Here is a 27,910-nt window from a genome sequence, read left to right on the forward strand (position 1 = left end):
ACTCTTGTATTCAGAAGCCAGTTTCTTTGCTACCATGGCCTTGTCCTTCCAAAAGGTGGTTTAAATTGTGAAACGGTGGTTTAAATGGTGAAAGAGTGCTGTGCCTGATAAACCTTCCCTGCAGGGGAAGAAGAGCGGTGGCACCACGTCCCTCCCAGAGATCGCCTTGAAATACAGACAGGCCAAGTGCACCAGACGGCACGGTCATCTTCAGGTTACACAGCACGGTCATCTTCAGGTTACACAGCACGGTCATCTTCAGGTTACTCACCACTCTGAGTCTCCTTTATAAGAGACATCTCTTCTCCCCGACAAACGCTGCCAGCACTACTGTGTCCATTGGAAGTCTGATTCTTTCTGATATGGCTGTGTCTGGTCAGAGCTGTATCTGTGTTGTTACAGGAGTGTGTTTATTGATAACTGTATCCACGCCAGGACAGATTGTCTGATTTAATTACAGCAAAATAGGTGTAACAGGCAACCTCAAAACAATAGTTGAGATTTTTGAGTTTTTCTTTTGAACTTGCAGAGCTCAAAGAGAAATCTGAATTCAGTAGATCAGATGGATTAAGATGGATTAGAAATCAGTTATGTAAAGAAATACACAGTTGTCTTGGTCTTGCAGGCCTCTCTAATTAGCTGTGGGTCTGAAAAGTTTTGAAAACCATGGGTATTAACAAGGTATTATCAGGAAGGTAAAGTCTTCTGGCACAGATCAGAAATATTTTGGCTTGAGTGTGGAATTCCAAAGGCTGTTAAACAGTCTGAAGTAGTTGCAACCTGAGCATGTCTGGTATGGAGTCACTGAGGTGCACTAAATCACCATCATAATGCCATTTTTTACAGAGTGAAAGTAAATTTTCAAGTGTCACTTCTGGTACTGTGATCAAAGGTTTCTTTCTGCCGCTGCTTCATGTCTTACATTTTACAAGCGCTGCGTTCCTCGCGGCGAGGCGCGTTCCCCAGCGTGCTGTCCTGCTGCCCAGCAGACGTCGCCCGGCTGAGCCGCACATCGCGGCGTGCTGGCTCCTGCCCGCCCGCGCACACGCGTGTGCCCTCCGTGCACAGACCCACGGGCAGCTCCCCACACGCTGCTGGATGCATCCAGCCCTCTCACACAAACCTTCCCAGAGCTTTACACCTTTTCCCTCCTGTCTCATCATTTAGTCGCTTCTTAAAGACGCTGACAGTGATCTGTTTGAGACAGTCAGAACCTGAAACAGAAGAAACTTGCTGAAACAGAAACACACGGGAAGAGAAAACGCTCGTAGTAATTTTCGTGGTATCACTTTTGCACAAGGCTTCATGCGTGGTGAGTGACTGATCTGTGTAAGGATGCTTCAAATAGAGAAGACCTCACAGCAGAAATCTTAAATCCCATGTGTAAAAATAAGAGCGAAATCTCCCTCCTTTCTTCTGTCTGTCTCCAAATTACGCTTTTCCACCCCACAGCCAGCCCCAAACTTAACATGAGGGTCTGTGGGGGCTCTAACACATATGTGAGGGGGAGTGCATGTGAAGAACCAGTCAGTAATGATCTCTCTCTTGTTTTCCTCCTCAGTTTGTTGCTCAGCCAAACTGCCAGCAGCTACTAGCAACACTATGGTATGATGGTTTTCCAGGATGGAGGCGGAAACACTGGGCAGTGAAGCTCCTGACCTGTGTCACCATCGGACTGCTATTCCCCGTGCTATCCGTGGCATATCTGATTGCACCGAAGAGCAGGCTGGGACTGTTCATTAAAAAGCCATTTATAAAGTTTATCTGCCACACGGGCTCTTACCTAACCTTCCTCTTCATGCTCTTGCTGGCGTCGCAGCACATCGTCAGGACTGACCTCCACATGCAGGGACCACCTCCCACCATCGTGGAGTGGATGATCCTGCCCTGGGTTCTAGGTAAATCAGAAACACAAAAATGCATGTGAATTTTGGGGTTATCCTGTGCAGGGACAGGAGTTGGACTCGATGATGCTTGTGGGTCCCTTCCAGCTCGGGACATTCTATGATTCATTGAAATGCCTGAGCCACAGTCGCCTGACTCGCACCCATGGCAACTGTGCGGAGACTCATTCCTGATCTCGGCATCATCAGCATGTGAGGAGATTTGGCAGCCGGCTTTGTAACTGTGTGAAACAGCTGGGCTCCTTCTGGAACAACAGATCCTGTTGGCCCAGGGCTTTTCTGCTGTTCATGTTGCCATCTGACATGCCTTTAGACATGACCCTGAGTACACTGCAGCAGGCACAGCTCTCTCCCTGCTTCTCCCATGCTCGGTGTGAGGAACAGGTTAGGAATTCGCTCCTGGGTCAGGCTGGCCTCGCTCTGTGGCCAGTCCGTGGCAGGAGACAGTGCCCCGAGCTGCCTCTGCTGCCGCCTTCTCGCTGATCTGCTCCCAGAGCCGCTGTGCAGGTACCAGCCCTGGTTATTCCTGGACTCACAGTACCCTACGGGAAGGCAGAAAAGGGAAGATATATATCTCTGTCTGCCATATGCCTCTGTGCTGATAAACGCTGACCAAATCAATATCTAGAGCTCTAAAATAAGTAGGAGAAGGAGGGAGTATTTATTATCAGGTTAAACATGAGGCTCTTACTCCAGTTTGGCTTGGGCAACCACAAGTGTGAAGCAAAGGAGGTGTCTGTGTTGCTGAGGGCAGGCTGCACGGGTGAGGGGAGAGACGGGCTGGGGGAGAAGAGCAGAGCAGCAGAGTTGCATCTATTTCTCATGAGGGAGAAGTATTTACCCTTTAAAACTGAGCACCAGCACAATAGCAAGTGAAAACCCGTGGACTCCATTAGGAGCATGATCTCTCCTCTAATTAAGGTGTCATGTCCCTTGCTGTGCTGTTAACACGTAGCACCAGGGTGAGCTGGTTCGTTACCGGGAGGCCTGCCCGTGGGCTGTGGTCTCCACACCTTCCTAGCTCTCCTGCAGCCCAGGCCGTGTCAGTGCAAAACCCCAGGGGACAGGTGACAGTGAATTGCGACTCTCCAGTAGGGGTCAGGGGCCTGGAAAGCCACCGCAATGCTTTGTGAGGCCGTCTCACACAAACCTCCATCTCTGGAGCTCCCTGCAGCTCCTCAGTGCTTCTCCCGGGTCCTCCTCCATGTCCCCGGCTGGCTCCTCTCCCAGTGACACTGGGCCCCAGCTCCTGGTGTCTCTGGTGGCTCTAGATCAGGCTGGTTCTGTGCTGAACTAACCAAGCCGAACCTAAAACTGGAAAATGAGGAAAGTAAGAGTTGCAAACAGGTTCACAAACTGCTTTCCCATTGTGACCCAGGGCACTTTGCTTCTTGCGTAGCTCTACCACAACTCACAAATGGTAACTCCAGCCTCATTGTCTTATTAAACTGATTTATGGCATTGTAATGCATGTGTTGGTAGAAGCATCGGAGTAAGCCGAGAAGGTTAAATGTATTTCCTGAGCTTAGGTGATCTCTTCACTTTATCCTTACTTTCATGGTTAAAGTTGAGCGAAACGGTAGGCATTTCAGCAAAATTGATTTGCAGATGAAAGGATAATCTGTTAAAAGAACCCCTTCAAAATCACATCTTACAGCTGTCTGCTCTTTGAGTTCCTTTGTTTCAGATAAATAGGGATGTTGTGGGATTATTTATTAAATGGAGAAATTAGAAGAGTTTCACCAGATTAAAGATTATTATTTAAGAAATATCTTCCCCTCTGAAAGGAGAGAACAGGCACAGACAGCATTGCTGTAACCATAGTAACCAGCAATGATAACTCTCTATAAATACAGTGTATGAGTTCTTCAACAGGCTCCTCTCCATTGATTTATGTTTGTGTGTAAGTGCAAAGATTTGGAGGCAGCTGTAATAAAATTACCTTGTTGGCCTTGACATTCTGCTTGCCTGACCACTGACCTGCTGGCCAGCAGCTCAAGAGCTGAAATTGATATTTGGATGTTTGCAGCAGTTCATTTCAACATCATTTGCTCTTCAGATTGAACTTTCAGGTCCTAAAAACTCGAGCTGCAAGTAGCATTTCAGTGCCCACTGCAGTATCCTGTGGTGAGGTATGGGTAGCGATTTGGGTAACTAATTTGGTGATGCACCTGGAGGTGTATTTTGTCGGTTTGTTTTTCTTTTCACACTGTTCAGGTCTTAATTCAAGGATAATGTTCTAAACCAGGTCATTCAAAATATCTGGGGGCTCTATAGACATTCTCAGAATCGTGTAGGTGATGAAGGAGCCTGGCTGCCATTTGTTTTTTCATGAGAATGAGGCTCTCAAAAATACTTAAACAACACTACAATAAAGTACCTATACATTACTTAAAATTAGGATGGTATGGCAGGTGAGTTCAGCAGTCCGGTAATGAACTTGGGAAGCTGCCCCTCGCCCCTCCAGCTGCAAGGAGGTGTAGGGAGGGTTGGCAAATGCCAGAAGTTACTACCAGGAGGCATTTCAGAGCTGAGACGATGGGCTCTGGCCATATCCTTGGGAAGAAATACTCACCTTGCAGAGCCCACAGCCCTACTTGACAGGAGGTGAGTCACTGCAGAGAAGCGATGCCAGGCTGCAGGGCCCTTTTTCGTGCTGACTCCTGCCTTTTTCACCAGCCATCCCCGCGGGCTTGTTGTGCAGCAAGACGCATAAATGCAGTGACTGAGCACAGAGGATGAATTCACTTCTTTGGTGTGATGTTTCCAGGTCAGGGAGGAGATGTTCTGGCACACAGAATCTGGTGCTGCTGTCCCGTGTTCTGCAGAGAGAGGAAACATCAGTGCTGTCCAGCTGAGCAGTGAATTACCTATAGTTTCTGTGAGAGCAGACAATGTATTAGAAACTATACCAAATACAGTTGCTTAAATAGTTTATTCGCTTAGAACAAATTTCATCGGAGCCAATCCACGCATACTAGTTTTAAATAACATATGTTCCAAGCAGTGTCCTCGTGTGCATCTCTGGAGCCCCGGATAGGAAATGTGGGTCTTCATCCCCACAGAGCTGTAAAATGCCTCATAGTCAGAGGAGGGATGAGACATTTTTTCCAAGCTGTTAATTTATCATTTTCTTTTATTACATCAGATACACACAGTGCTCTAATGCAAATAATACCTCATCATGACAATGGACTCTCTTGCTTTCTACAGGTTTTATCTGGGGAGAAATCAAGGAAATGTGGGATGGCGGATTCAATGAGTACGTACACGACTGGTGGAATCTGATGGATTTTGCAATGAACTCCCTCTATCTTGCAACTATCTCCCTTAAAATTGTTGCCTACGTCAAGGTACAGTAACTTGGGAGAGGGAATTTGCAACTTGCTTGTGAGAACTGTAGTAAACCGGGTAGAAACTGTCAAGATCAAAATTACAGACCAAAGAGAATAGCTGCTTTTCAAGCAATCCAGTTTGGAAAATTCACTTGGAAGGCTTATGAATTTGTTTAGAGAAAGATCTCCTCATCCTGACTCTTTGATCAAGACTGAAGTAGATTCCTTGGGCACTGGGTACGAGTTTCCCCACTTGCTGTCCGTTTTGTAGCTACTCAGTTGCCAGAGATACATTTTATTTTCCATACTGACACTGACCTCAACAATGCTAGAAATAGTGAAAATTTGTGGTTTTTTTTAAAATAAAACAGTAAGAAAACCAAGAATAGGGTTATCTGAAAACATCTACAGCCAAGATTTGTAGTCTCTAGCCCTACATATCTGTGGATAACTGATCAGAAGTTTGTGAAAAGGCCACTAAGAAAAGCAAGCCTGCTAGTGGGAGGTTCCATCTGAAATAAAGGAGTCAACTTATCCTCTTCAATGTATAGTTTTGAACTATAGGCAAGGAAATGACAAAGGAGCATGCTGCAGCTTTCACACCGTGTAGACTCTGCGCTGTCATGTTCTATTTATGGTAAGAATGCACATCAGAGCTCACCCTCAAAAGCACCTTGCACATGTATAAACCTCTGATGCTCCAGGTTAGTGTATGCCGGTGTTTTGGAGCCAGAGGATGCCCTGGGGCACTTTCCTTCCGTCTCTTTTTTTTTCAAAGACACAGGCGAGACACAACTGACCTCCTGCAAACTTCTTTATGCTGCTTGTCCTGATTCTTTTCTTGGTATGAATCAGCAGTAGCTTCACAAGAGTTTGTGTAATGACACAGGTGTAAATGTGCTGCTGTGTTGGTTTTGCCCTGATAGAGCAATACCACTTCTTTTAGCCCAGGACAAGCACTTCCCACAGCAACCTTGTTTATTCTCACCCAGGCACATACGCAGGCAGAGAGGAAAAGAGGGGAAAAATTCCCAAAGCTCATTGACTCCAAAATGGCAAGGCTTTTATAACAAAACTCTTCAGCAAGCAGTCCTGCTATGGGGCCTTTTTAACATCCAGAAGGCTGCATAGTGGTAAGTTAGTTTTTCAAAGGGAAAAGCTTTAAGTTGCTTCTCCCTGAAGAGGCAGCTCTGTAACAGCATCAAAGCAGGAACAGATTATGTCTCTTTTCTCCCAGCATTCAGAACCAGTGAGGAAATGAGAGGCTTGAAAGGTTGGTCTTTAAGCTGTGAGCAAAACAGGAAAAAAAATGCTCGAAATCGTAAGATGCACAAACAAATCTTAAAATGTTAACAATCTTGTTCCTTCTCCTTCTCACACACAAATTACTAGAAGAGTTGTGCATCCATAGATTTATACAGTCACACACTGAGATTTAAACTCGTAGCCAAACCACACGTATGAAGTAAGTACAGCTTTGTTTATATACTCCGTAAGAACTACAGAAACCACAGGCTAACTACAAAGACGCATATGCCAGCACAGAAAAGAATGGAATAGATTTGAGTACAGATCAGACCCACTGGGATTAAACCTGGCTGATCTAAGGTCTGCTCCTGGCAAGGACCAAAGTCAGACAGTGCGGAGAGATGCATAGAATCTTATGTAGGAGCAGTTCAGAAACACCGTGCTCACAGAAGTTCCCTCCTGACCTGGGTCACTTAGAGGGTGCAGTATGCTCAGAAACATGAGGATTTATCATGCTGATAATGGCTTAAAAATCTTTTGCAACGTGACTTGTAAAGGTTTTTGTTATTTATAGAACAGCCTTGAGCCGAGAAAGGCTGGTATATATGCCAATATACCATATTCTAACACTTCTTAGATCTTCAAAGCATTACATGGACATTTAGCTTTCTGCCAAATACCAGAAAAATCAATTGCATGCTGACACTAATGTTTTCCATCCTCATTTTTATATGGAGACTTTTTTTCTTGATTTGACTGGGTCCAAGGCCTGGCCCAAATATTTTCCAATATCAATGAAATCTTCAGGCCGGTTATAGGGTAAAAATACTTTCTTAATCAGTTTTCATTTGCTGCGTTGAATTATCACGTACTAAGGGAGGGTATATGTGACTGCCTGGTGTAACTTATTTGTACCGTATACATCTCTGCTCTTCCATCTTCATATTCCGATGCCTAACCCAACCAGCTCCAGCCTTCCCAGGTACCCAGCTTCATTACATACCTCCGAAATCCTCTGCTTCTCTATTACCTATGACACTAGGCTGCTCTGGACAGACTAGTGGTTTCTAAGCAAGGGGATGCCACCAGTTTATAAAGGGCCAAAATAGGACCCTAACAAGCCGCTTTAGAAATAGATGTGAGATGCCGAAGACGTTTTCAGGTTCCTTTACGTGCGCCCTGGGCTGCTGCGTGCAGCCGTCCCGCAGAACAGAATCGCCAGCAGCGGTGCGGATCTGCACGTTCCGATCCAGCCACCCCCACCGCTGCCGCCTGGCAAAGAGCTCACGTGGCCGCCCGTTCCAAGGGGTTTGAAGACCCATCTTCAAATCCAAGCTAACAGACTCAGGCCGCGATGCGCACCGAGTAAAGAACAGTTTGGACACGTCAGAAGCAATCAGGGGTCATGCTGGAATGTCTTTGTGTTGTGTTTCGGCTCCTTCATACAGAGGAATAGTTTAAAGTACCAACTTGGTTTTAGCTGTGCCCTTGAAAAAAATGTGAGCTCGTGTATCAGACCTTCAGATTTAAATAGAAAGTCCCTGCAAACTCATCTGTCAGTACGATATTAATACCATTTCCTTTTAAAAGGTATAAAAATTATTTTAGGAGTCCTAAACATGCTGGCTACACTATTAGCTACATTAATCTAAGTACATTTTTTGCCTTTTTATACATGTTAAATGAGCAGAGACAAATGTTAAAAGGACGATTATTCCTTGATGTTAAAATGTCTTTGACTTCATTCTGTTGTGCCACTGTCGTTAAGCTGGAGTAGTTCCATTTATACAACCAGCTCTTTTGTGTTACCTGTTTGCTATCTGGCTGTACTTTGCTCAGAAAACGCTTCTGCTTTTACAATTACATTAGAAACCCGGTTAATGTTATAATGGATGCACTCAAATATATCCAGTGTTTCGGCTGCAATTATGACCTCTGCTTTAGCAATTCTCTGAAAATTGCCATGACAAATTAACTAGTAAGAAAATTAATATGAAGAAAGCATTTTGGTTCTGGGCTGTTGGCACTTTTTGTTTGAGATTAGTAGGGAAGGAAAACACCCACTTCTTACACTAAATAGTTCATTGCTTTCCGTCTCCCCTCCCTTCTCCCTCCCTGCCAGGTTTTGAAGGTGCAGTCATATTTAGGAGGAGAAAGGTAAAAGGTAATTGGAAATTTCTGATCCGAACCTGCTAAAGGGGAGTCTGAACCCCTTTAAGTGTTGAGATGGGGATTGCGTATGAACCCACAGACCTGAAGAACCCACAAACAGTGAACCCAGAATTCAGAAGGCCTGTTTTCTAAATTCAGGGTAAGAACAGCCAACGTACCACAAGGCTCTGAAGAAAAGCTGGTCCCACAACTATCTGTATCAGGGCATCTCTAGCAGGAAGAGTTCCTAAGAAGGCACCACTAAGCCTAAGCCCCTGCCCTGGTCATCAGCTTCTATCCCAAATCCCGCATGTTAGTCCGACAGTTGCTGAGAGTTAAGAGTTTAAAAGTTCTTCCAGTGGCACCGGTACCTGGTTGGTATTTACATGTGAAGCATTAGTATTGGCAGGTGTGGCTTTGGAGTTATCTCAGAGTAATTAGAATGTAATTCACTTTTATACCCTTGTTATTTCTTTCAGTACAATGGTTCTCGTCCAAGGGAGGAATGGGAAATGTGGCACCCGACTCTCATTGCAGAAGCCCTCTTTGCAATATCCAACATTTTAAGTTCCTTGCGTCTCATATCCCTGTTTACAGCAAATTCACACCTGGGACCCCTGCAGATTTCTCTGGGACGCATGCTGCTAGACATCCTTAAATTCCTTTTTATCTACTGTCTGGTGCTTCTGGCTTTTGCCAATGGACTGAACCAGCTTTATTTTTACTATGAGACCAGTGCCTCGGAGGAACCCAACAACTGCAAGGGGATCCGATGTGAGAAACAGAACAATGCCTTCTCCACGTAAGACTTCTTCTCTCACAATCCCCTCTTGTACCTGCATTTTCCTGTTGTCTGTCACTGCACTGAAACTGCCTTTATTTATTCATTTGCAAATATCGGGCGGGCTGGTTGACTGTGCAGGAACGGTGTGCGTTGAGTGGGGCAGCCGTTCTGCTGAGCTTTGCTGTCACAAAGACCTCACTTGGGTCTGGAAGTGGGAGAGAATCATTTTAGTTGTGGACCAACGAGTCTCCCTGCGTGATCCTGCAACTTAAATTTGATCATGACTATGTCCAATTTTGGTATATTTGAGAAAGCAAGTGTCCTTTTGCCATAATAATTCTTTTGTCTGATTCTGGAGGATAGGAAGGGAAGCTAAACAAAGCATAGAGAACAAGGGATAAGCCTATGAAAAAAAGCTATTAATAAATAATGTGATACAGCAACAACAACAATCTCACTAAGGCCATTTTTAGGCATACACGATCTTGCAGGCTTCTCTGATTTCCTTGAAGTGGGGGGAGACTAAAATCTCAGCAAACTCCTTTTAGCTGGAAATGCTGGTTCTTCACTGAGATGTTGGCGTGGAAATCGCTGTGATGACAGCTGGCAGGGCTGAAAGAGCACGTGCTGAAAAATACCATGAATTGTCTTTCCGATGTATTTGTTTTAATTACTAATAGTGGAAATAATTATAGTAATCAGCCCCCACCTAATTGTTCTTGCTGCTTGCACGGTACTTAAAACACAATGGGAAGAGAAATAAATAAAGCACAGTCTAGAAAAAGGCCTACGCCCTGCAAACAAGCAAAACAAAACTGTTGTCCACCGCTTGGTGCTAAATTGAATAAAACTTGTCATGATGCCCTCAAATTGTCCACCTTTCCTCAGCTGAAGGCTTGAGGTTAGGAAAGGATTCGTGGCATCTCTGCACTGTTGTGGAAGCAGATGATGGCCGAGCCCACGGGGCTGGGTGGGAAGAGAAGAGGCTCCAACGCTGTCCCGCGGGCTGCCCCTTACAATGGGGGTTTCGTGGGACACAGTCCAGCCTTGCGAGAGCATCGTGACCTGGTAGACCAGACGTGCTGCGGTTTTCCACTGCGGAGCAGGAACACCATAGGCTTGATTAATTTTCTCATTAAACCCATCTGTATCTGGAGGAAGTGAATGGAACTGCACTGTGCTAATGAAAAACAGAATTAGAGACTTCAGTCTTTTTTTCTATTTTAATTGCTTTGCATGCCCCAGAAATGTGTTGTGCTGCCCTTGCAAAGGAATTAAATAACAAATACTATTCCTTGATCTATGTCCGTATTGATGCAGCAGCCAGAGGGAGGAATGTTTGGCAAGCAGAGTGTTTGTTAAACGGCAGGTCCTGGCTCGTGAAGGGTCAAACCCCCAGAATTCAGGACCAGCCTTTCCCTGGCGCTGTGGTGAACAGGTGTATTTGGTTCTGCATTCTGCTTTGGACCGGTCTCCATTGCAAACCAGTTGTTTTACAGATTTCACTGCCAGCAGGTTAGTGGAGAAAACAACAGCAGGATTGGACTGCAGAAAAAGAGCATTTGGTCAGCAGGAGAAAAATAAAAGATCCTCAAGTGTGTAGGAGGGTATAAGATCTTGGGAACTAGAAACGATACAGAACCACTTAACAGAAAGTGTGCAGATCAGCTTAAATACAGACCACAATTTCTCCCACCCCGACATTCAGTTTCAACCCCCTGCCAAGGAGAATGTAGCAAAGAAAGGAAATTGAGGGGGCTCAATCTCTATGGCAGAGGTTTGTTTAAAAGAAAATCGCAGTGGGAGGGGATCCATTAGGACTGAGGTCTCCTGGCAGGGGACAGAATGCTCTGCAGTTACTTTTTGTTTGAGACTCACTTAAGAAATGTATTATTTAACATGTTCTTAAAAGTTTAAATAGACGTTATTAACACCCCCAGTACCAGCTGACATTTGGCCTGGGTGCAGATGCACAGCATGGGCGGCTGGCAAAGGACGAGCAACCTGCGCAAGAGAAAATGACATTGTTGGGCCGGGCAGAGCAGGCATGGCTGGAGCGAATTCAAGTCGGAGCTGCTGTTACCTCCAGTTTGCTCATAGTTCATCCCTAATGAACAAATACACGTAGAAAGCTTTCAATCAGTACCCTTTCATTCCCATCAGCATTTCTAGGCAGTCACACAATAAGATGTAATTTTGTAAGGGAAGAATAAGCAGGAGGCCACTGGAGTTTGTACAACTTGTTTAAAATGTGACACCTATTTACTGGTGCATTATTCCCTATTACTCCCAAAGGATGGGTTTAATGTTTTCTTGGTGAGGAGATTTTCTGCATTGCAAACACAGATCATGGAAAAGTAATATTCCTTTGTGACAGCAATGAAGTCATGAATAATTTAAGGTTTTATGCTTTGGCCTCCCCATCCCTTAGAAAGCAGAGTGTCTGCTGCTTAGGCAGACAGCTGGAAAACATGTTTATCACCGTGGTTCTGGTAACTAAAGGAGGGAGAAGAGAGGAAGAGGAGGATGGGGCGGAGGAGGTCACACCTTACTGCCTTTGAGACTTCTTGCTGAAGATCCCGCGTGTACTCAGCAGGAGGGGATAGTCCCTCAATCACAATTTCCAAAGTTCTGGTTTTTTAAAGCTGCTTCTCCAAAGTAGTGTGAGCCCCACCTGAGACACTCTGAGAAGAGATTGTGGTTCTGGCCTGTTATTAAATGCTGAGGAAAGAGTAACTCAGCCTTACTTCTGTGCAGCAATCAACTGCTGTCTTTTTCACGTCCACATGTCTTAGTCTGGGCCCAATATATTCCTGGTTAATACTGTGAGTTCAGAGCAACACACTGATCACTTCTAAGACTGATTCCCATTTCATGCCAGGCATGTCTGACTCCCTGGAGCCTACAGCCTAGTCAATACTTTTACTGCTAATAATTAAAGTAAGTTAAAAGATAGCTAGCACTCCACCATTTCTAGTAGAGAATTGCTTAGCATTCTTTGTTTAATCCTCATTTTACCACCGCACTTATTTAATAAGTCTAACGAACAGTCTGACTTTTCAAAGAAAGGATTTTTGCTTTAAAGAGCCTTTATAATTTTGGCCAGTGAAAAAATATACGATATGGCCACAAAATATAAAGAAACTAAATCCCTATATAAAGCATGAGGATACGTGCGGAACAGATGTCTGGAGAAGCCAGGAGAACAGATCCCTGATATGTCAAGTAAAGTATCTGAATTATTTGTATTGATTTATCTAGTAGGAACATTTGAAAATATCTACTGACCTGGGGCCAAAATGGAAACTCTTAAACAGGAATGTGCCATTTTTTGATTATATAAATGCCATATTTTGTAAAGCCAAAACAAAGATGCCCAAACAGAGCAATTATTTAGATTGTGTATTTGACGTGATTGGAAAGGTCGCTTGTCTTTGGCTGAAGCAAGAGGAGACCTGGGATGATCTCACCAGCTGTAAAGCACAGGGAGGTCAGGTCTAGTTCATCTGTGGAAGGGAGGCTTCAAAAGCAGAAAACCTTTCGAGCTGAATTAATGTGATGAGTCTCTCCCATCTGAGTCATTCCTGAGCAGTTGTTGCAGAGGGCATCTTACGGTGGGTGGGTGGGGGCTGCTGCACAAACCAGCCCCAGGACCAGCAGATTTGGCCACCCAGCAGTTTTGGCCACCTGCGTTGCTGACAGATGGGCCCGTGGCTCCCTGGCCTGCTCCACTCGTGGCCGAAGGAAGGACAAGTTCCTGGCCTGCGTTAGCAGAAGGTGGAAGTGAAGGTGATTTCTCTGCTCTCCTGCCTCACGGTGCCTCGTTGCTGTGTGCTATTTAACTACTACAGTCATGCTGAACTTCGGGATGGGTTCTCCAGATGTTTAGTCTGCAGACATGTTAATGATGCAGGCAACTGATTAAACAGGAGAGTTTATAGATAACAGCAGCATCACTGTGTGGCAATTTTAATTAGAAGGAATGTATTCTGGCTGTTCTTTGCATGTGTGTAGAGTGAGAAAGAGACCCTTGGGTACCTTCAGGGCAGTTGGGCTCACTGTATCTCACAAGGATGTGGACAAGGCTCTGGGACAGGCAGCAAATGGTGATGTGACACAGCTCTCACATGCATTGGGTCACTTGGCTGCAGTGCAAACTGCATCCGGGGAGAATCAATGTCTCCGGGGCTCCCGAAGTCCGTGTGTTCCCCACCTGAACACTGCCTGAACCACACATTATTTTCTGTTTCTCAGAGGCAGGTAAGCAAGTAAAAATCTGGTTTTCTTTGCAGACTTTTCGAGACCCTGCAGTCACTCTTCTGGTCTGTGTTCGGTCTGCTGAATCTCTACGTCACCAACGTCAAAGCCAGACATGAGTTCACTGAATTTGTTGGGGCCACTATGTTTGGGACCTACAACGTCATCTCCCTTGTTGTGCTGCTGAACATGCTCATAGCCATGATGAACAACTCGTACCAGCTCATTGCCGTAAGTTATCTCACTCTCTCTTTTTGCTTTTATTTTCCTCCGTGTGCCTCATCTGTTTGGCTTATAGCAAGTTTGGCTTATAGCTTCTAGAATGCTGGAGACTGCTGCCCCCAGTTTTTGACAGCAGGTAGTTGGGATTTCTGCTCACTAGCACTGAATCATGCTTGTGGAGGAGGTTTTGCTCTGTTTGTAACGCTTCTTAGCTGGAAAAGGCTTATCAGCTGTGATCTGCCCTTGTCTTCTCCCATAGAGTAACCTCACCGATCACCTTCTCGTTAGCAGCTGATTTGCTTTGCAGAGGGGATATAAAGGGAAGCCTTCCCTCTCTCCATGGTGTTTGTTTTTAACTTGGGGGGGATGTTTTTTCTCTCATATTACTGTTTTCTCATTTGAAACCGTGTGTGCCAGGAGCCCAGTCCTGTAATTTCTTATTCCACAGTCTTCCCACTGGAATGAGGTCATTTCCATCCGTACCACCAGCCAGTCTCTTGGCAGCTGCCTCAACAGACCTGTAATCTCAGATTCCTGAGTAACCCCAGTGCAGATGGACCCGAGCTGAGGCAGCTCAGGGCTGCCAGTTGGCTGCACAGCCAGTTTCAAACTTAACTGTATCTTCATTTTCATGTTCAACACTGGTCTCTCTACTGTAATCTCATTCTGTGTACCTAAAAGCCAATTTGTACATTGATGATTTAATTTGTCAACAGATTGAAAACTGAAGCAGCATGGCTCTGCATTTTAAGGCTCTTCAGGTAAACTACACAGAAATAGAATAGAAGGAAGCTAAATCTTGTGTGCACAGTACTTAAGATAAACCAGTGGGCACTTACTTTCCAGTTTTGATGCCAAAGATGGTAAGTTTAGAGGCAGTGGGGTGATGAAGTGTTACATCATCAGTGAACAGCAGTTAGGAGAGTCGCTTGTGTCCTCAGCTGCTCGCTCAGAAGTACAGGCAGAGTAGAGACCTGCTCTGCTTTGGATGACTCTTGGATTTACTCTAGAAGACAGAGGGTAAAACAGAGAAACAATCAAACCAACCAGCACCAGGTGTCTACTGCTTCCATCGCCACGTTCCTGGATACATCTCTGGGAAATGGCTGGGTGAGCTCCTTTCCTGGCTAAAGCACAGAGGATTGAGTTGTCTGCTTGAAGAGGTTTCACAACTGCTGTTGATCATCTGCTGACTCAACTGGCTCCTAAATTTAGTTATATAGCCAAACTGAGCACAGATCCAGTCAAATTTGTGATACTTTTGGACATCTGATCTTTATCACGTTAAAAAGTATGAGGAAAAACTGGACTGTTGACCTTCCAAATGAGCAGAAAAGCAGCTTCATCAGCCTGTTTCACCACTTTAAGTGCTTTCTCTTTGTTCAGTGCTATTCCCCACATTCCAGGGAGACAGGAATGAAGGGCAGAAAACAAAGATCCTCTCCTTGGCCATCCTCTCCCATTCCCCTGCCTTTATTGTCACCCAATAGGCCTGTCCCCGACACAAAGCCCAAACTAAGAATAAGCAGTGTTTGCTATTCACTGGGGTACAAACCACTCATCATGCTTTTCCCTGAATAATTTCAGTGATACAATGACACATTACAAGCAACCCCACATGACTTAGAGAGACCCATCCTAACAATTAACTGCAGGAATGGTCCAGAGCAGACTGACAGATTTTCTTCATGTGGCTCCTAAGGGCAAACACCAACTGATCAGTTTCCCTGAAGAAAACTCATTAATAAATGTTGAGCTTTACAACTGTGGGTCAGTTTTTGAACCTCCTGTGATCAGGTCTACCCCTTTCTGAATCAGTAGCCTGGTTGCTAGACTGGACATTTCCTTCTCCTGGTATTTCTATTGTATGGAATACCCAGGGAATGACAGCATTCCAGGGACGGACGAGTTTCTTGGAGTGGGGTGGAGATCTTCTCCTCAAACGCATCAGTAGGAAATCTTGTGCCATGTGCAGCACTCTGCAGAGAAATAAAAGGAGCTAAACATCAATCCCTGATACATCTCTACTTATTGATTTCCCTGCAGTGGAGTCATCAGGACATCTTAATTAATGTCACTTGTTAATGAGCCAGTGGCGCTGCTGCAACGCAAACAGTCTTTGTCATCTCCTTTTTTAGGGGGACAAATACGTTAATGCACTTGCAGCAGTTATTCTTCAGGTTAGCTTCGCTCCATTGTCTCTTATAGTCATTAATTTCTGCTGTGAAGGTAGAGGAAGGAGAATCCAAGCTGCTCTTTCGTGTCCCTCCGCAGCAGGGGGTTTGGGGTTTGGTAGCTGATGAAGCGCTGTAGGCACAGGGCACGAAATCACAGGGTGTCTGGAAGGTGGAGCGAGGCAAAGAGTGAACCCTCCACGCAGCTTTGAGTGATTCCCCACTCTCAGAGGGAAGAATTTTTCTGCCATAATCTTGTTGATTTTTTTTTATGAAGCTATTTCAGACTTCAATAAGTACATTTTTCTAGGGGTACCCTGAAGCAGTTTCAATATTGATTTTTTTCATACAACCCATTTTTCTCTTCTGCCAAACCACCGTCAAGAGCCGGTTATGGGAGACACTCCATTTCACTTGACAAAGCAAACCAAGTCCAAACGCACACCAACATTTCCATATGCTTTGCGCTGTTCCAATATGTGAAGACCAGAATGTTCTATACAAGCAGCACAGAATGCAGCTGGATGTTATGCACTGCCAGGTCCCTCATCTCAATACCTTCCCAGACATGACAGAAATACCATCACCTGATGAACAGAAGAGGAATATGTCACCACCACAAGAGGAAGGACAGTGGAACTTGAGAGTAGCCAGGCAGCTCCGTCATTCCTAAGTGAAGAAAGCACCAGTGGGTGATGAGGACACTTTATGCCATCGGCTGTTTCTCAGGATTGCCACTCGGCTGCTGCTGCAGTTACACAATTCTTCTGCCAGTTGTTTTCAAAACAATGCGATAGTGGGTGTTACTCGGTGGTCCTAAGGGGCAGGTGCATTTTGGCCTTTCTGGTGCCCTAGGGTGCAGGTACGTTTTGCAGGGAATTAGCAATCTACGTGTATTTTCTGAAAGCACGTTCCTTACGGACACATCCGTGACGTTGTGGGAAGTCACGCAGGAATTAGTCACTGGAACTGTACCAACGGTTCTGGCTCTGCAGCTGCAGGAGCACGGGAAGCAAGATCGATGGCAGAACGGCCACTAAAGCCCATCTGCAGGAAGAAAAGCACAGGGCTGTGAACTCGTAATCTGAGTTCCAGGTGAGTTAGAGTGATAAGCACCAGGCGTCCCACTGATGTGTGAAGGAGAGATGTAAGCACTTGCAGCTCTCGGATGTTTTAGGAACGTACAACACTGGTTAATACCTCAGGGACAGTGTCACACCGCCATAGGTCTGAGAAAAATTGCCTCTAACTCCTGTGCTCGAAAGTGGAGGTGTTCCAGCTGCAAGTGTGTCATACGTGCGATGTTGGAACAATGACTTCGCTCTAGCAGTATGTATTGAGTTACAAAATCAGTTTGTATCTTACATTTTGTATCCTCCTGTTGGTTTGCATGTCTGTTATTTCAAGGTAGTTCATATCAGACAGCGGTTACTGCAAAAGACAGCTGCAGGTTTGGTTTTTAAAGTGGATCTCTGCGAGTGGAGTGTGTGGTCGAATTGAAACGTAGCTGCCAGTGTTTGGATTGGAGAAATAGGGCACTGGACACCAAACCAGGAGTGCACTTTCAAATGATGGAATGAAAGAGAGTGGATTAGCACATATTGTGGAAGACTGAAAATCATAAATATTTGGCATAGCAAAACAAAAGCTGTACAGCAGACAGATACAGTTCATCTGTGCAGCCAAAAATAACTGATCACTTTCAGGAAATTGTGACTGTAAATGTAGGGATGTTGTACATGGAATCTTCTCCATGTTTGCAGAGTAGAGAGCTTAAAAGGTAAAGCACAGCGGAATGTAAAGATTTTTCATCTCCCTGTTACATTGTTTCCGAGATGACTTTGGATATCCCCGAGGAAGCGGCATCAAACTCTTCTTGACCTGCACAGAACACAAATTCCCCTGGTTTTCTGTACCAGCTGAACTCCCTCAGCACCACGGCAGTAATTGCTCCCCAGCTGAATTCATAACAGCAGCAGAAATTCTCATCCCCGCTGTCATCTGTGACCCTTAGGACTGTCAAAAAAACCTTGTTCCTCCTTTGCTTGCGCAACCCGCACGGTTATTACTTGGTGTCTTTGCTAAGGAGGAATTTGACCCAGCGATGAGCTTACCTCGAGGATACACAGCTGGACAATCCCTGCATGTGGCAGGTTTGGAGGTGGCAGATATCCCCTTTAGAGGGTAGACCAGCTCCAAAGCCTGGACTCAAACCTAAACTATTATAAAGCATCAGGAAGCATTCAGCTCACCAGCCCCATTTCAGAATCATTAATTTTAATTTCTTAGGAGAAATTGAAATGTATTTGTTTTTTAAGTCTGTCTTACAGCAGGAAATGAAATTATGGTTGCACTCTTGTTGCCAATATAAGCTGGGATTAATGTCTCCTGAAGCTTTTTATGGTGTAGCAAAACAACTCGGCTCTAGAAAGGAGATTAAATGGCTCTTCTTTGGTTTGCCAGCTGAATGAAGTATTGCTGTTTGTCCTCCAGTTTTATGGCCCCTGGGGGCTCCCGCTCACCAAAATCCTCACTGTCCACATGTGGAGCCCGTGTTCTGGGTCCAGGTAATACCCTGAGGCTTTTCTTCATTCTACAATGCAACTGTAATTACCTAAATCTCAATTACTGCACTACCAAAGCTCATCCATGTCATCAGTAATAATTAATTGAAAGCGCAAATTCTCCTGAACTTACTCTGTACCTTTTGTGACACTTTGACGGGCAGATTCCTGTTACATTTCCCAAGAGGTGTGGGATTGTGAAGCAGCGCCGGCCCCCTGCTCTCCAGCTCCTCCCGGGCAGCTGCAGCACATCTGCAGAGCAGCGGGATGGATTCCTGGGCTGGATGCGGGGACGCCCAGCAGGTTTTTATTCGAAAGGGAAGGCAAATGCAGCGCAGCAGCGGGGTGGCACCGCTCAGCGACAGGCCTGTGTGCGGGATCAGCCCTGCAGCCCCGCTCTGGACTGGCAGGCAGCTTGATTGCTTTTTGTTAGCAAGCTGAAGTATTCATTTGAAGGTGTAGAACTGTTTGTCTTTTTGCTGGCTTTGGCCTAATTACATATAACCCACAGACTTGAATCAAGTTGTTAATATTCATCTGGTGTTTGCAGAGCCACTAAATGGAAGCACTCGATGTGCTCTGACTTCACATGCTGCATCTTTCTTCTCTTGGACTAGGCAGAGCTAATTCTCCATCCTAAGGCCCAGTCCTGCAAACTGCTGTCATACAAGTATTGACAGCAGGATCAGAAGGTTAATTCTTTTGGTTGTTTTCAATCTGTGAAAACCCAGATATTTATCTGACCCTGTATACCACCATGGCCAAACCACTCAGAGGAGCAGAAACATTACATTTAAGTGAAAAACAAGATGAGCTTGCAAGCTGTAGATGACCCCTGGCCGATTTAAGACGTTACAAGGAATTTGCTGGTATTCGTATGGACGGGTTCTGTTCTCTTTGGTGTATTTAACACACCAGTGCCCCACATGACAGGTCAATAATTCTCTGCCCATTACGTGCGAAGCCGCGCAGCAAGGTTTGCTCTTGCTGCATGATAGAAATAGAAGTATCCAGATGGAACTACATAGGCTGCAGGCCCCTGCGTTATCCCATCTTTTACTTAGGCCTGACAGGCTCAATTAGCATTATCTCGTGCTTCTGCATCGAGGGGGCTTCTGTGAAAAAGGCAGAAGAGGAAAAGTGAAAGATAAAGGAAAATATTACTGAGGAAGAAGCAGTGAAAAACTAAAAGGGATTTATCTGGCAAGAGCTTTCATCTGATACTAAGCGAGAGGAACAGCTATAGTAGATTCCTCTGAAACGTGACTTTTACGGGCCAGTTCCTTTTCAACACATTGCAATCCTGCAAATAAGTTGATGCTGATTATATAGGTGAAGCAGGATACATAAAACTCCATCCAATGAAACGAGAAGATGTCTGATAACCTGGATGCTGTGCTGTGGCTCTTCATCTGCATTTCTGTTCTCTGGTCGGGCCCCGCTTGCAGAATCCGGGGAACAAACCGGGGCTTCGCCGCCTCAATTTGTGCTCTCTGCACGGCTTAAGTTTCACTTAGAGACTTGAGTGATCTCATACATTTGTAATGGCTGCTTCTTTTGCCTCAAGGATATATTTAAGCGATGAGGATGTTTAGCTAGGATTTTTCATTTTTGAGCGGTTTTTCCATTCCCGGCAGCTCGGTTCAGGCGCTGTGTTGAAGTGACGGTGCCAGCAGCGTGACTGGACCCCACAGCACCCACTGGTGCCATGAGCTTTACAGACCCAGTAAAAGACAGTCACAAAAGAGCAGAACCAGTCATAAAAGAGCAAAATACTAAAGCATTTGGTACCTGAAGATGTGTACATGTTTCATTGCTTAACTGTGGAAGTTTGGGAATCATCATTTGATTATTTTGGTTATTGAGGAAGGGATATAAGGGCTGTGTATATATGTCCATAAACAGGCTGTGAAGCCTAAGGAGATACAGCCAGGCTCACAGCTTTGATTCAGGGAGATTCCAGCAACACATGGAAACAGCCCCCTCGGTCAGCCCAGTAATGAATTGACTGTGTTACCGCCCTTCTCAGCTCCATGTAACCAAACAGCCCGGGAAGCACGTTTGTAGCATCGGAGTCAGCGGCAAACACCATCAAATGTGTTTTGTGATTGTTCATACTCAGAGTTCAGATCGAAAAGTTACAAATGGCCCTAAATAACACATTAAATAAACTGCTAGACTTTTAAATACCTTTGTTGCAGCTGATGTCGCATTTCCTGGCTGAAATCACATCCTTCCAATGGCATAGACTGGATCCTGGGATCAGAAATGCACCTGTGGATCCAAACAGGGGTTTTTCTTCTTGGGACTAATTTATCTTGGGAAAAAAAAAAAAAAGAAACAAGAAATAATAAAGAAGGGTGCAGAGAAGTACCCGATTCTCCTTTCCATCTGCCTCCCACAAGTCTAGTAATAACTTTCAAGCCATTTCTTCTTCCTGGGAAGAGTCCGATCCCAGGCTGACCAGCTATACAGAAAAAACAATCAAATCTAGTATTCTGGAAATGGTGCAAGTAGAAATGGGGCAATTTTTATTTTGCCGTGGTACCAACAGGGTCCTCAACACTCCAGCACTTTGTGCTAGACAAACCTCAGCCCACCATTTCTCTCTGGCACATGTGAATTGCTTGGTTTTGGCCCAGCTGGAAGTAGTTAACATTACCAGCACAGACGCACCTTATCGCGCTGACTTTCAGCATGAAGAGGCTCTTATCAGGCAGTGATAAAGGACAGAGAATGGACGGCAGGGGAGGGAAAGCCTCAGTATCTTTCTCATTGTTTCTTCCTGCGGAGGCTTTGTTAGAGAAGGATTTGTCTGTGTGACCTTCCGACTGCTCTGATTTGACTATTAAAATAAAAACTGAACTTTGCTGGAATATGACTGAAGAAAGAAAAAAAGGTGTCAGTTCAGATAATTTAAGTGCACTAAAACCAGCACAATCCACAGTTCTGTCTTCTCAAATATCATTTTCCCTGGCCCTCTTATTAGCGATCATCTTTTCCATCCAATATGTTGGCGGGAGATGAAAGGCCATTGATACACATAACCTAAATACGTTGTGGAATGTAGTGCATTGTGAGCCATAATAAAAATGTTAATTATGAATATGTTCTGCACATAGAAGATATAAATAGCAGAAATGCTAAAGCACGTGTTTTCCAAGTGCAAACAGACTGATTCCCCGGAGCTGGGACGCGCAGCCCGAGGTCCCTCCTGGGGAGCGGTGGCGGGTGCTGCAGCTGGGCTGGTGGCTCTTGCTCCGGTGTCACTCTGGAGTGAAGGGCCCTGCTCTTCGCTTGACCTTGTGCACGCAGAAGCCCTCTGTGCTTTTCTTTCCCTTTGCAACCAGTGCCGTACACCATTTCCATAATTTCCGAGCCTCTCCGGCTGCGCTCCAAATGTGGAGTCTTTCCTCCACCTTATAAAACGCAGTCGCCGTGCTGTATGTCTTGTTGACGCTGAACCGGCCATTCCCTTCATCTGTCTAAAATTATGGACCTTGGACACTGCAAAATTCAGAAAGCTTTTCCTAACTGCTTCTGTTACAGTGAGTTCTTTTAGGGGCTCTACCATGGCTGGGGTCTTCCAAGTTTTCAAGTTTTGAAGGCTTGCAATCCCATTGATGGCTTATCTGAAATGTCTGCTATGTCAAAATGTAGATTTGGGGTTTTTTTGTTGTGCTCTGTTTGATTTCCTCACCTAAGGGCCTCGCTGCCTCCTGCCTTTCACCAGGTAAGGACAGCTCCTTTCTGAAATGGAGTCAACCTGCATCCCTGGACCAGTAATTCACTTTTCTTGTATCCCAGTGCTGGTATTTATTTATGAGTATTTCTTCTGGACCTGCCTATGCGTCACGAACATCCTTTTCTGTGCTGGAGCCAGAAGTGGTCCCGCTGCCCGGGAGCGGCTCCCGTGCCCCCGCACGCCCGGCCCGTGCCTGTTTGCTGCACCGTGTGCTCGTGCACGGGGGGTGTGCGGCTCTCCAGCGCGTCTTCCCCCCGGCGGCAGCTCCTTCGCGCTGTTCGTGCTGGTCTGCGTCTGCCGGGGCTCATTCCCCTCTTCAGAGCGCGTGTGGTTGGCACGAGGCCACCGCAGCCGCCCTGGGTGACCTGTGGGCGCTGCTCAGGGCCCCGTTCGCTGTCCCCAGGGCAGTGATTCTGTGCTAGCCAGTACTTTCATCTCTGCTCCTGCTGTCTCATTCCCTAACTGTTCTAATTGCTTTTTCTAATGCTAGATTGTCCTCCTTTAGTCATTTTTCTTGTATTATTTTTGAGACTGATCCTATTAAGTTCTTATCCTTCAGTATGTCATCCCCAGCTTTGAAAGCGGAGTCGTTTGTTGTCAGCTGTAGCTGAGTTACCTATGCATTAATTGCCTTTGTAGGTCCCTGATTATCCTCATAGTCGTTTTTTTTCTTTTGATGACATATTTTTCTTTGAAAAATATTAAGCATGATTTACCTCAAATAGCCTGCTTGGATTTTTTCTTCCTGCTCCTCTAAGCTTGTCATTAAACTCCCAAGCTTTGCTGATGTTATCACCAGTTTGCCCAACACATATTACAAAATTAACACCTTTGAAACTGTGCCAGAGTTGTGTGTGTTGGGTTTTGTAAAGATTAACTTTCTCCTGACCCTCTTTCTGCAGTGGTTTCTGTTCAGGACACACAAGGGTGTATTTCTTGTTCTAGCCTCCTTGAAAACCATCGCTGATATATTTTCTGTGCTGTTTCCTGCTCTGGGTTTAACAAAGAAGGAATAAAGATGCAGGTGAGATAGAAATACGCTAAATAGAGTTGAATGACTTCTCCTGCACTTTGCAGTGCAGCTAATTACACAGCAAAAAAGCACCTTTGACCTTCCTCTGCCTTACTCAGTAGGCTGCAAATAAAAGATGCATCAGCGAGCACCTTTTAAAGGTGAATGCCTCCTTGCAAAAGGAAAGTGCTACAGATTGGGCACTTCCTGATGTTGCAGGGCTGCTGCTGGCACCCCAGCACAGCAGCAGAGAGCAGCGGCGGGTTCTGCCAGCATCCCCGGCACAGCGGGAGCGCGAGGCGCTGAGGGCATCGGCACAGCCGTCCCTGTCTGCATCTGACAGGCACCAGCCTGCTGTCCAGCTCAGCCCGCTGACCGCTGTGCAATAAAACACGGGAAAGGCACACACGGCCCTTCTTGTGCCAGCTAGGAAGGCACTAGATATTTTCAAACGTTATTCTTTCCAAATGGGCATGGGGAGGACTTGCATCCCAGCAACACACTTCTTAGAGGAAGGGGCAGAAGTCCTTGTGCAACTTTGTGTAGCGTAGAGGAGCTTACGTAGCTGATTATCTTGCGATTGTTTTACAGTGGAAAAGTTCAAAGGTGTCCGAGTGCCTGGTTGCGGGTGTTACCATCATCTCAGCGTTAGGTTTTAGCTGAGTGTTTGTGCCATGGCTAAACCCAGCCTAACGCAGAGCTGACCAGAGCGCAGCAGCAGAGTGCAGGGAGCTGCCGCCACCCTCTGCAGCCCGTCAGCCCTGAGCGAGCGCCAGCTCAGGGCTATCCCAGCGCTTTCAGTGATGATACTTCAAAAAATCACGAGATCAGGCTCCCGTGTCTCGATTTCCTGCAGGCTTCCCACAGGACAGCCTGTGCTTCAGCTCCTGTGTGCTAAGATAGACGGAACAGCATTTTCCTCCATCAGCTTTCAGCCGCGAGCAGCTGGAACACTGAACGCCTGCGGAGGCTGAGGAGCCTCGAGGCTGCGGCACTGGTCGCCCACCTTGTACCGAGAACCGCAAGTCTTGCTCTGCTGGGCTCGGCTGGCTGGGGCCGCGGCAGCTGAGAAGCCGGCGGTTCCTTGGCAAAGCACGATCTAAAGCATATGGCCCAGCAAGGAGATGGTGATGGAAATCTTTATAGAAAACATTTTACAAAATGTAAACAACAGATTTTCTACACAGAGATGAAGATGGAGATTAATGCTTGAATTATCCTGGATAATTAGTGCAGCAGGTAATTATTTAAAATCTGGCACATCTGTGAATACATCACTTTGACTGAATTAGAAAATTCTGGCAAGTGCTACAGTAAGATGGCTTTAGCAATCCCATAGGGAAAACTTTATGGGAGATTAATTCTCACTTCAAATGGCAGAGATTTGCCAGAGGATTATGTGGCCAGTATGACACATTCACATTGTGATAGTAAGTGATACTTTTTTTTTTCCTCACAGAGAAGCAGAGTGCTGCTTTCTTTGACTTTATGTGTTCTTTGAGCTTTAGGGCTCAGCCCTCTTAAGAAGTAGAGTGTTTTACAGCTGAAATGATGAGCAGTGCTTGAAAGAAAATGGTGACAAGAACGAGGGCAAGAGCAACACAAGCTCAAAGAGAGAACAGTGAAATCCAAACTTGGATTTAAATTTGTAAAGCGGCAAGGTCACGCTTGCAAAGCTAGTGGATATGTTTCTTTAGCTTATTATAAATGTTACCAAAAAAGCTGTTCTCTAAGAAGGGTGTATGTGAGGATCCTGTCCTCGCTGCGTCTCTCTGCCAGCGCTCCCCGGGCAGGGGCAGAGCCCCCGTGCTCCCTCCTGTCCTCTGTTTGGAAACCAAACGCTCTGAAAGCCTCGCAGAGTTCGGTCCGTGCTTGCTGGCCCCTGTCCATCTCCTGTCACCCGCCTCTGTAAATCAGCAGCTGGCACTGAACTGGCTTTGCCCATCGCTGCGCAGCTCTGCGGGTGTGTGCCCAGGCTGGGGAAGGGAAGGACCCTCAGCTTGGGCTCCACAGGCATTCAGGAGCTCGCCTGGAGCGTTTACCCACGTACAATCTTTGCAAGAGCGTTGATGCAAAGCAGGCTCAGGCTCTGGCAGCTCTCAGAAATGTAAATCTGGTGCAGTGGCCTGCAGGCACTGCGGAGATGCACCAAACACCGGGAGCAGCTCTGGTGGTCCGTGGGCCACCTTCACAGCCAGTGTGCCGACTGATGCGCCAGTTGTAACTCACACGTGCTTCAGGTTTGAATTAGGTATCGGGGGATTGCTGAAGCGCAGTACTCTTGGTACTCAGCACAGAGAAAGCTGTCGTTTTGCGTGCAGATTGCACAGCTTACAGCACTAAGGAGAACTCTAACCAAGAAAATGGTGGTTTCCTGGCACACACAGACGTACTCAGTAAAACTGAAATGTCTCTTTGCTATATATTTCCAACACAAAACTGCTGCCAGGAGCTCTCATCTGATTCGCTCAGGTTCTCAAAACAGCAAGGTGAATAACTGAGACAGGCTGAGTTAGTAAACCCTGGGGAATTCATAGCAGCGGAAAAGAGAATGAAAAATACTTCGAGCTTTGTACAGAGGGTCTGTTGTTTCAGGGAGGTTGTATTGCACTTGTTGACTCAGACGGCACAGGAAGAAATACAGGAGAGGCTGAAACCAGCACCCACCAGCCTCACCCACAGACAGACACGTTTAGATCAACAGGGGTTTGCTCACATCAACCACAAGTTTCCCAATGGGAAACTCGCAGGGGGTTTCACAGGCTGCCCTGCACCTGCACTCAGCCCGTCAGCCCACGTACTTCCCTTAAGCAATTTAAAAATGAAGGAACAAAAAGAAAACACTCTGTGCAGAAAAGCTTTTTTAGCGCTTTTCTTCCTTCCTGTCCCAGAAACTAATCTGCAATCCCCAAGCCAGGGATGTGCCTTATCCATCCAACACCCATTGCTAATTCACCTCTGCCCAGGACATCTTTTTTATAACGTGCTGAAGGAAACTGCTGCCAGGTCACCACACCTGATCCCTCCCCACCGCTGACAGTGGACCTTTGGTGGACCTTTATGGAAGGGAAGGGTGGATTTATAACCTTCTCCAAACCACCTTCTCCCTTCGGACTCCTCCATAGGATGTTTACTTCTGTGTTGACAAGGAACTTAAAATACACATCTCTATCCAAAATAACAGTCTGCACTCTCCTTCAGCTGCTGCCTTACCCTAAACTCTCCAGCTGCCCCAGGTGGTGCTGTTGGTGTTGCCAGGTGTCTGTATTTCCTGCACACTCTGGGTAGAGCTTACTCACAGCAGTGCTGAATAACCCTATGCTGTTCTCATGCAGCTGTTCCCCTCCAAAATGCTTTCAATGCTTGAACCAGCAACGTCTGCAGCCCCCATGGGGTGTTCCCTGGTCCTGAGCACGTCCAGGTGAAGCACAGAAAAGCTGCAGCTCAGGCCCTTTCTCTGCCAAGAGAGGTTTGATCTCCAGCCTGTCCCGCGGGCAGCACGTCCTCCCAGCAGCCCTGTGGCTCACCTGGCGTGTGATGACCATCGTTTTTCTTCTGAAGACTGTTCTAACCAGACCAGGGAACGTTCAGGTGGAAAGACGGGCATGAGGGAGCCAGCCCTGCTGCTGGAAGAGCCCGGGACAGCTCTGCCCTGCGCTCTGGGCAGTTGTCAGGTTCCAGGTGGCCGGCGGGCTGGTTGTGGAGCTTGGAGCACTAAGCTCCGCAGCTGTGTGGCACGAGCTTGTCCTGCTCTCCTCCAGCTCTGCTGAGCTTGCTGCAGCCTGCAGGTAGAGACAAATGAAGAACATGAGCAGGACTTGTTTATTATTATTATTATTTATTTCTACTGCTGCAAAGTGCATCTTCTACTACCCAGAACTTCATTTCCACCAGTATCAGCTTCCAGTGCTTCATGGTGATGCTGCAATTTCCCTGCTTACGGGGTGTGATCATTTCTGCAGCAGAAAGGGGCCTGGCAGGCTGCTCCTCTGAGTCTGCCCACGGCTTGAAGGCAACCCTTTCGGTAAGCTGGCAGGGACAGCGCTGTTCTGGGCTGATTCAGACCATCTGCAGAGAGTAACGTGCTGCTGGGCCACTGAGGCAGTCATTTTAAATCGAGAGCTACATGTAATTTGAATATGCTACTAAAATGGAGTTCAGCTGCACCTCGCTGTCAAAATGTGAACATATTTTATGTGTGACAGAGCACGGGAGCACTAGAAAGCCAGCGTGGTAAATTTCGGGCAGGGTGTTCGGCCATATTTTATTAATCTTGCTGTCCTGCACTTCACCGCTTGGTTCTGCGAGTTGCCCTACAGCCCAGCACCCCGCTCAGGAGGCTGCTCCTTCCAACCAGGGCAGAAACTTCAAATCCCACATTGTCCTTTTCTCCTACCTTGTACCATTACTTAGCTTAGATCATTATGGCTTTGGTTTAATCTTATGTCAGATGCTGTTAAGGTAAATGCTGAGCAGCTAAAATGTCACAATCATCAGCTTAGCACTACACTCCA

The 27,910-nt window shown here is 46.1% G+C and overlaps 1 protein-coding gene and 1 long non-coding RNA gene across 2 annotated transcripts in view; one reads left to right on the forward strand and one right to left on the reverse strand.

The window, feature by feature from the left end:
• TRPC5 (transient receptor potential cation channel subfamily C member 5) overlaps window positions 1–27,910 on the forward strand; it is a 95,272-nt gene that overhangs the window by 58,695 nt on the left and 8,667 nt on the right. The window contains exons 4-7 of the mRNA XM_065077227.1: window positions 1,562–1,898; window positions 5,118–5,257; window positions 9,118–9,440; window positions 13,715–13,910. Of these exons, the coding sequence (XP_064933299.1) occupies window positions 1,562–1,898; window positions 5,118–5,257; window positions 9,118–9,440; window positions 13,715–13,910 (996 nt within the window). The remainder of the gene's footprint in view (window positions 1–1,561; window positions 1,899–5,117; window positions 5,258–9,117; window positions 9,441–13,714; window positions 13,911–27,910) is intronic.
• On the reverse strand, window positions 928–27,408 carry LOC110365750 (uncharacterized). The gene is made up of 8 exons (XR_010475555.1): window positions 27,270–27,408; window positions 26,924–27,178; window positions 20,830–20,956; window positions 14,741–14,907; window positions 4,480–4,726; window positions 3,055–3,218; window positions 1,784–2,446; window positions 928–1,214 (listed from the first exon to the last, which is right to left on the reverse strand). It is a non-coding gene; the product is annotated as an uncharacterized LOC110365750 (long non-coding RNA).

The sequence above is a fragment of the Columba livia genome, chromosome 12 (assembly GCF_036013475.1).
Source record: "Columba livia isolate bColLiv1 breed racing homer chromosome 12, bColLiv1.pat.W.v2, whole genome shotgun sequence".
NCBI classification, from domain to species: Eukaryota; Metazoa; Chordata; class Aves; order Columbiformes; family Columbidae; genus Columba; species Columba livia.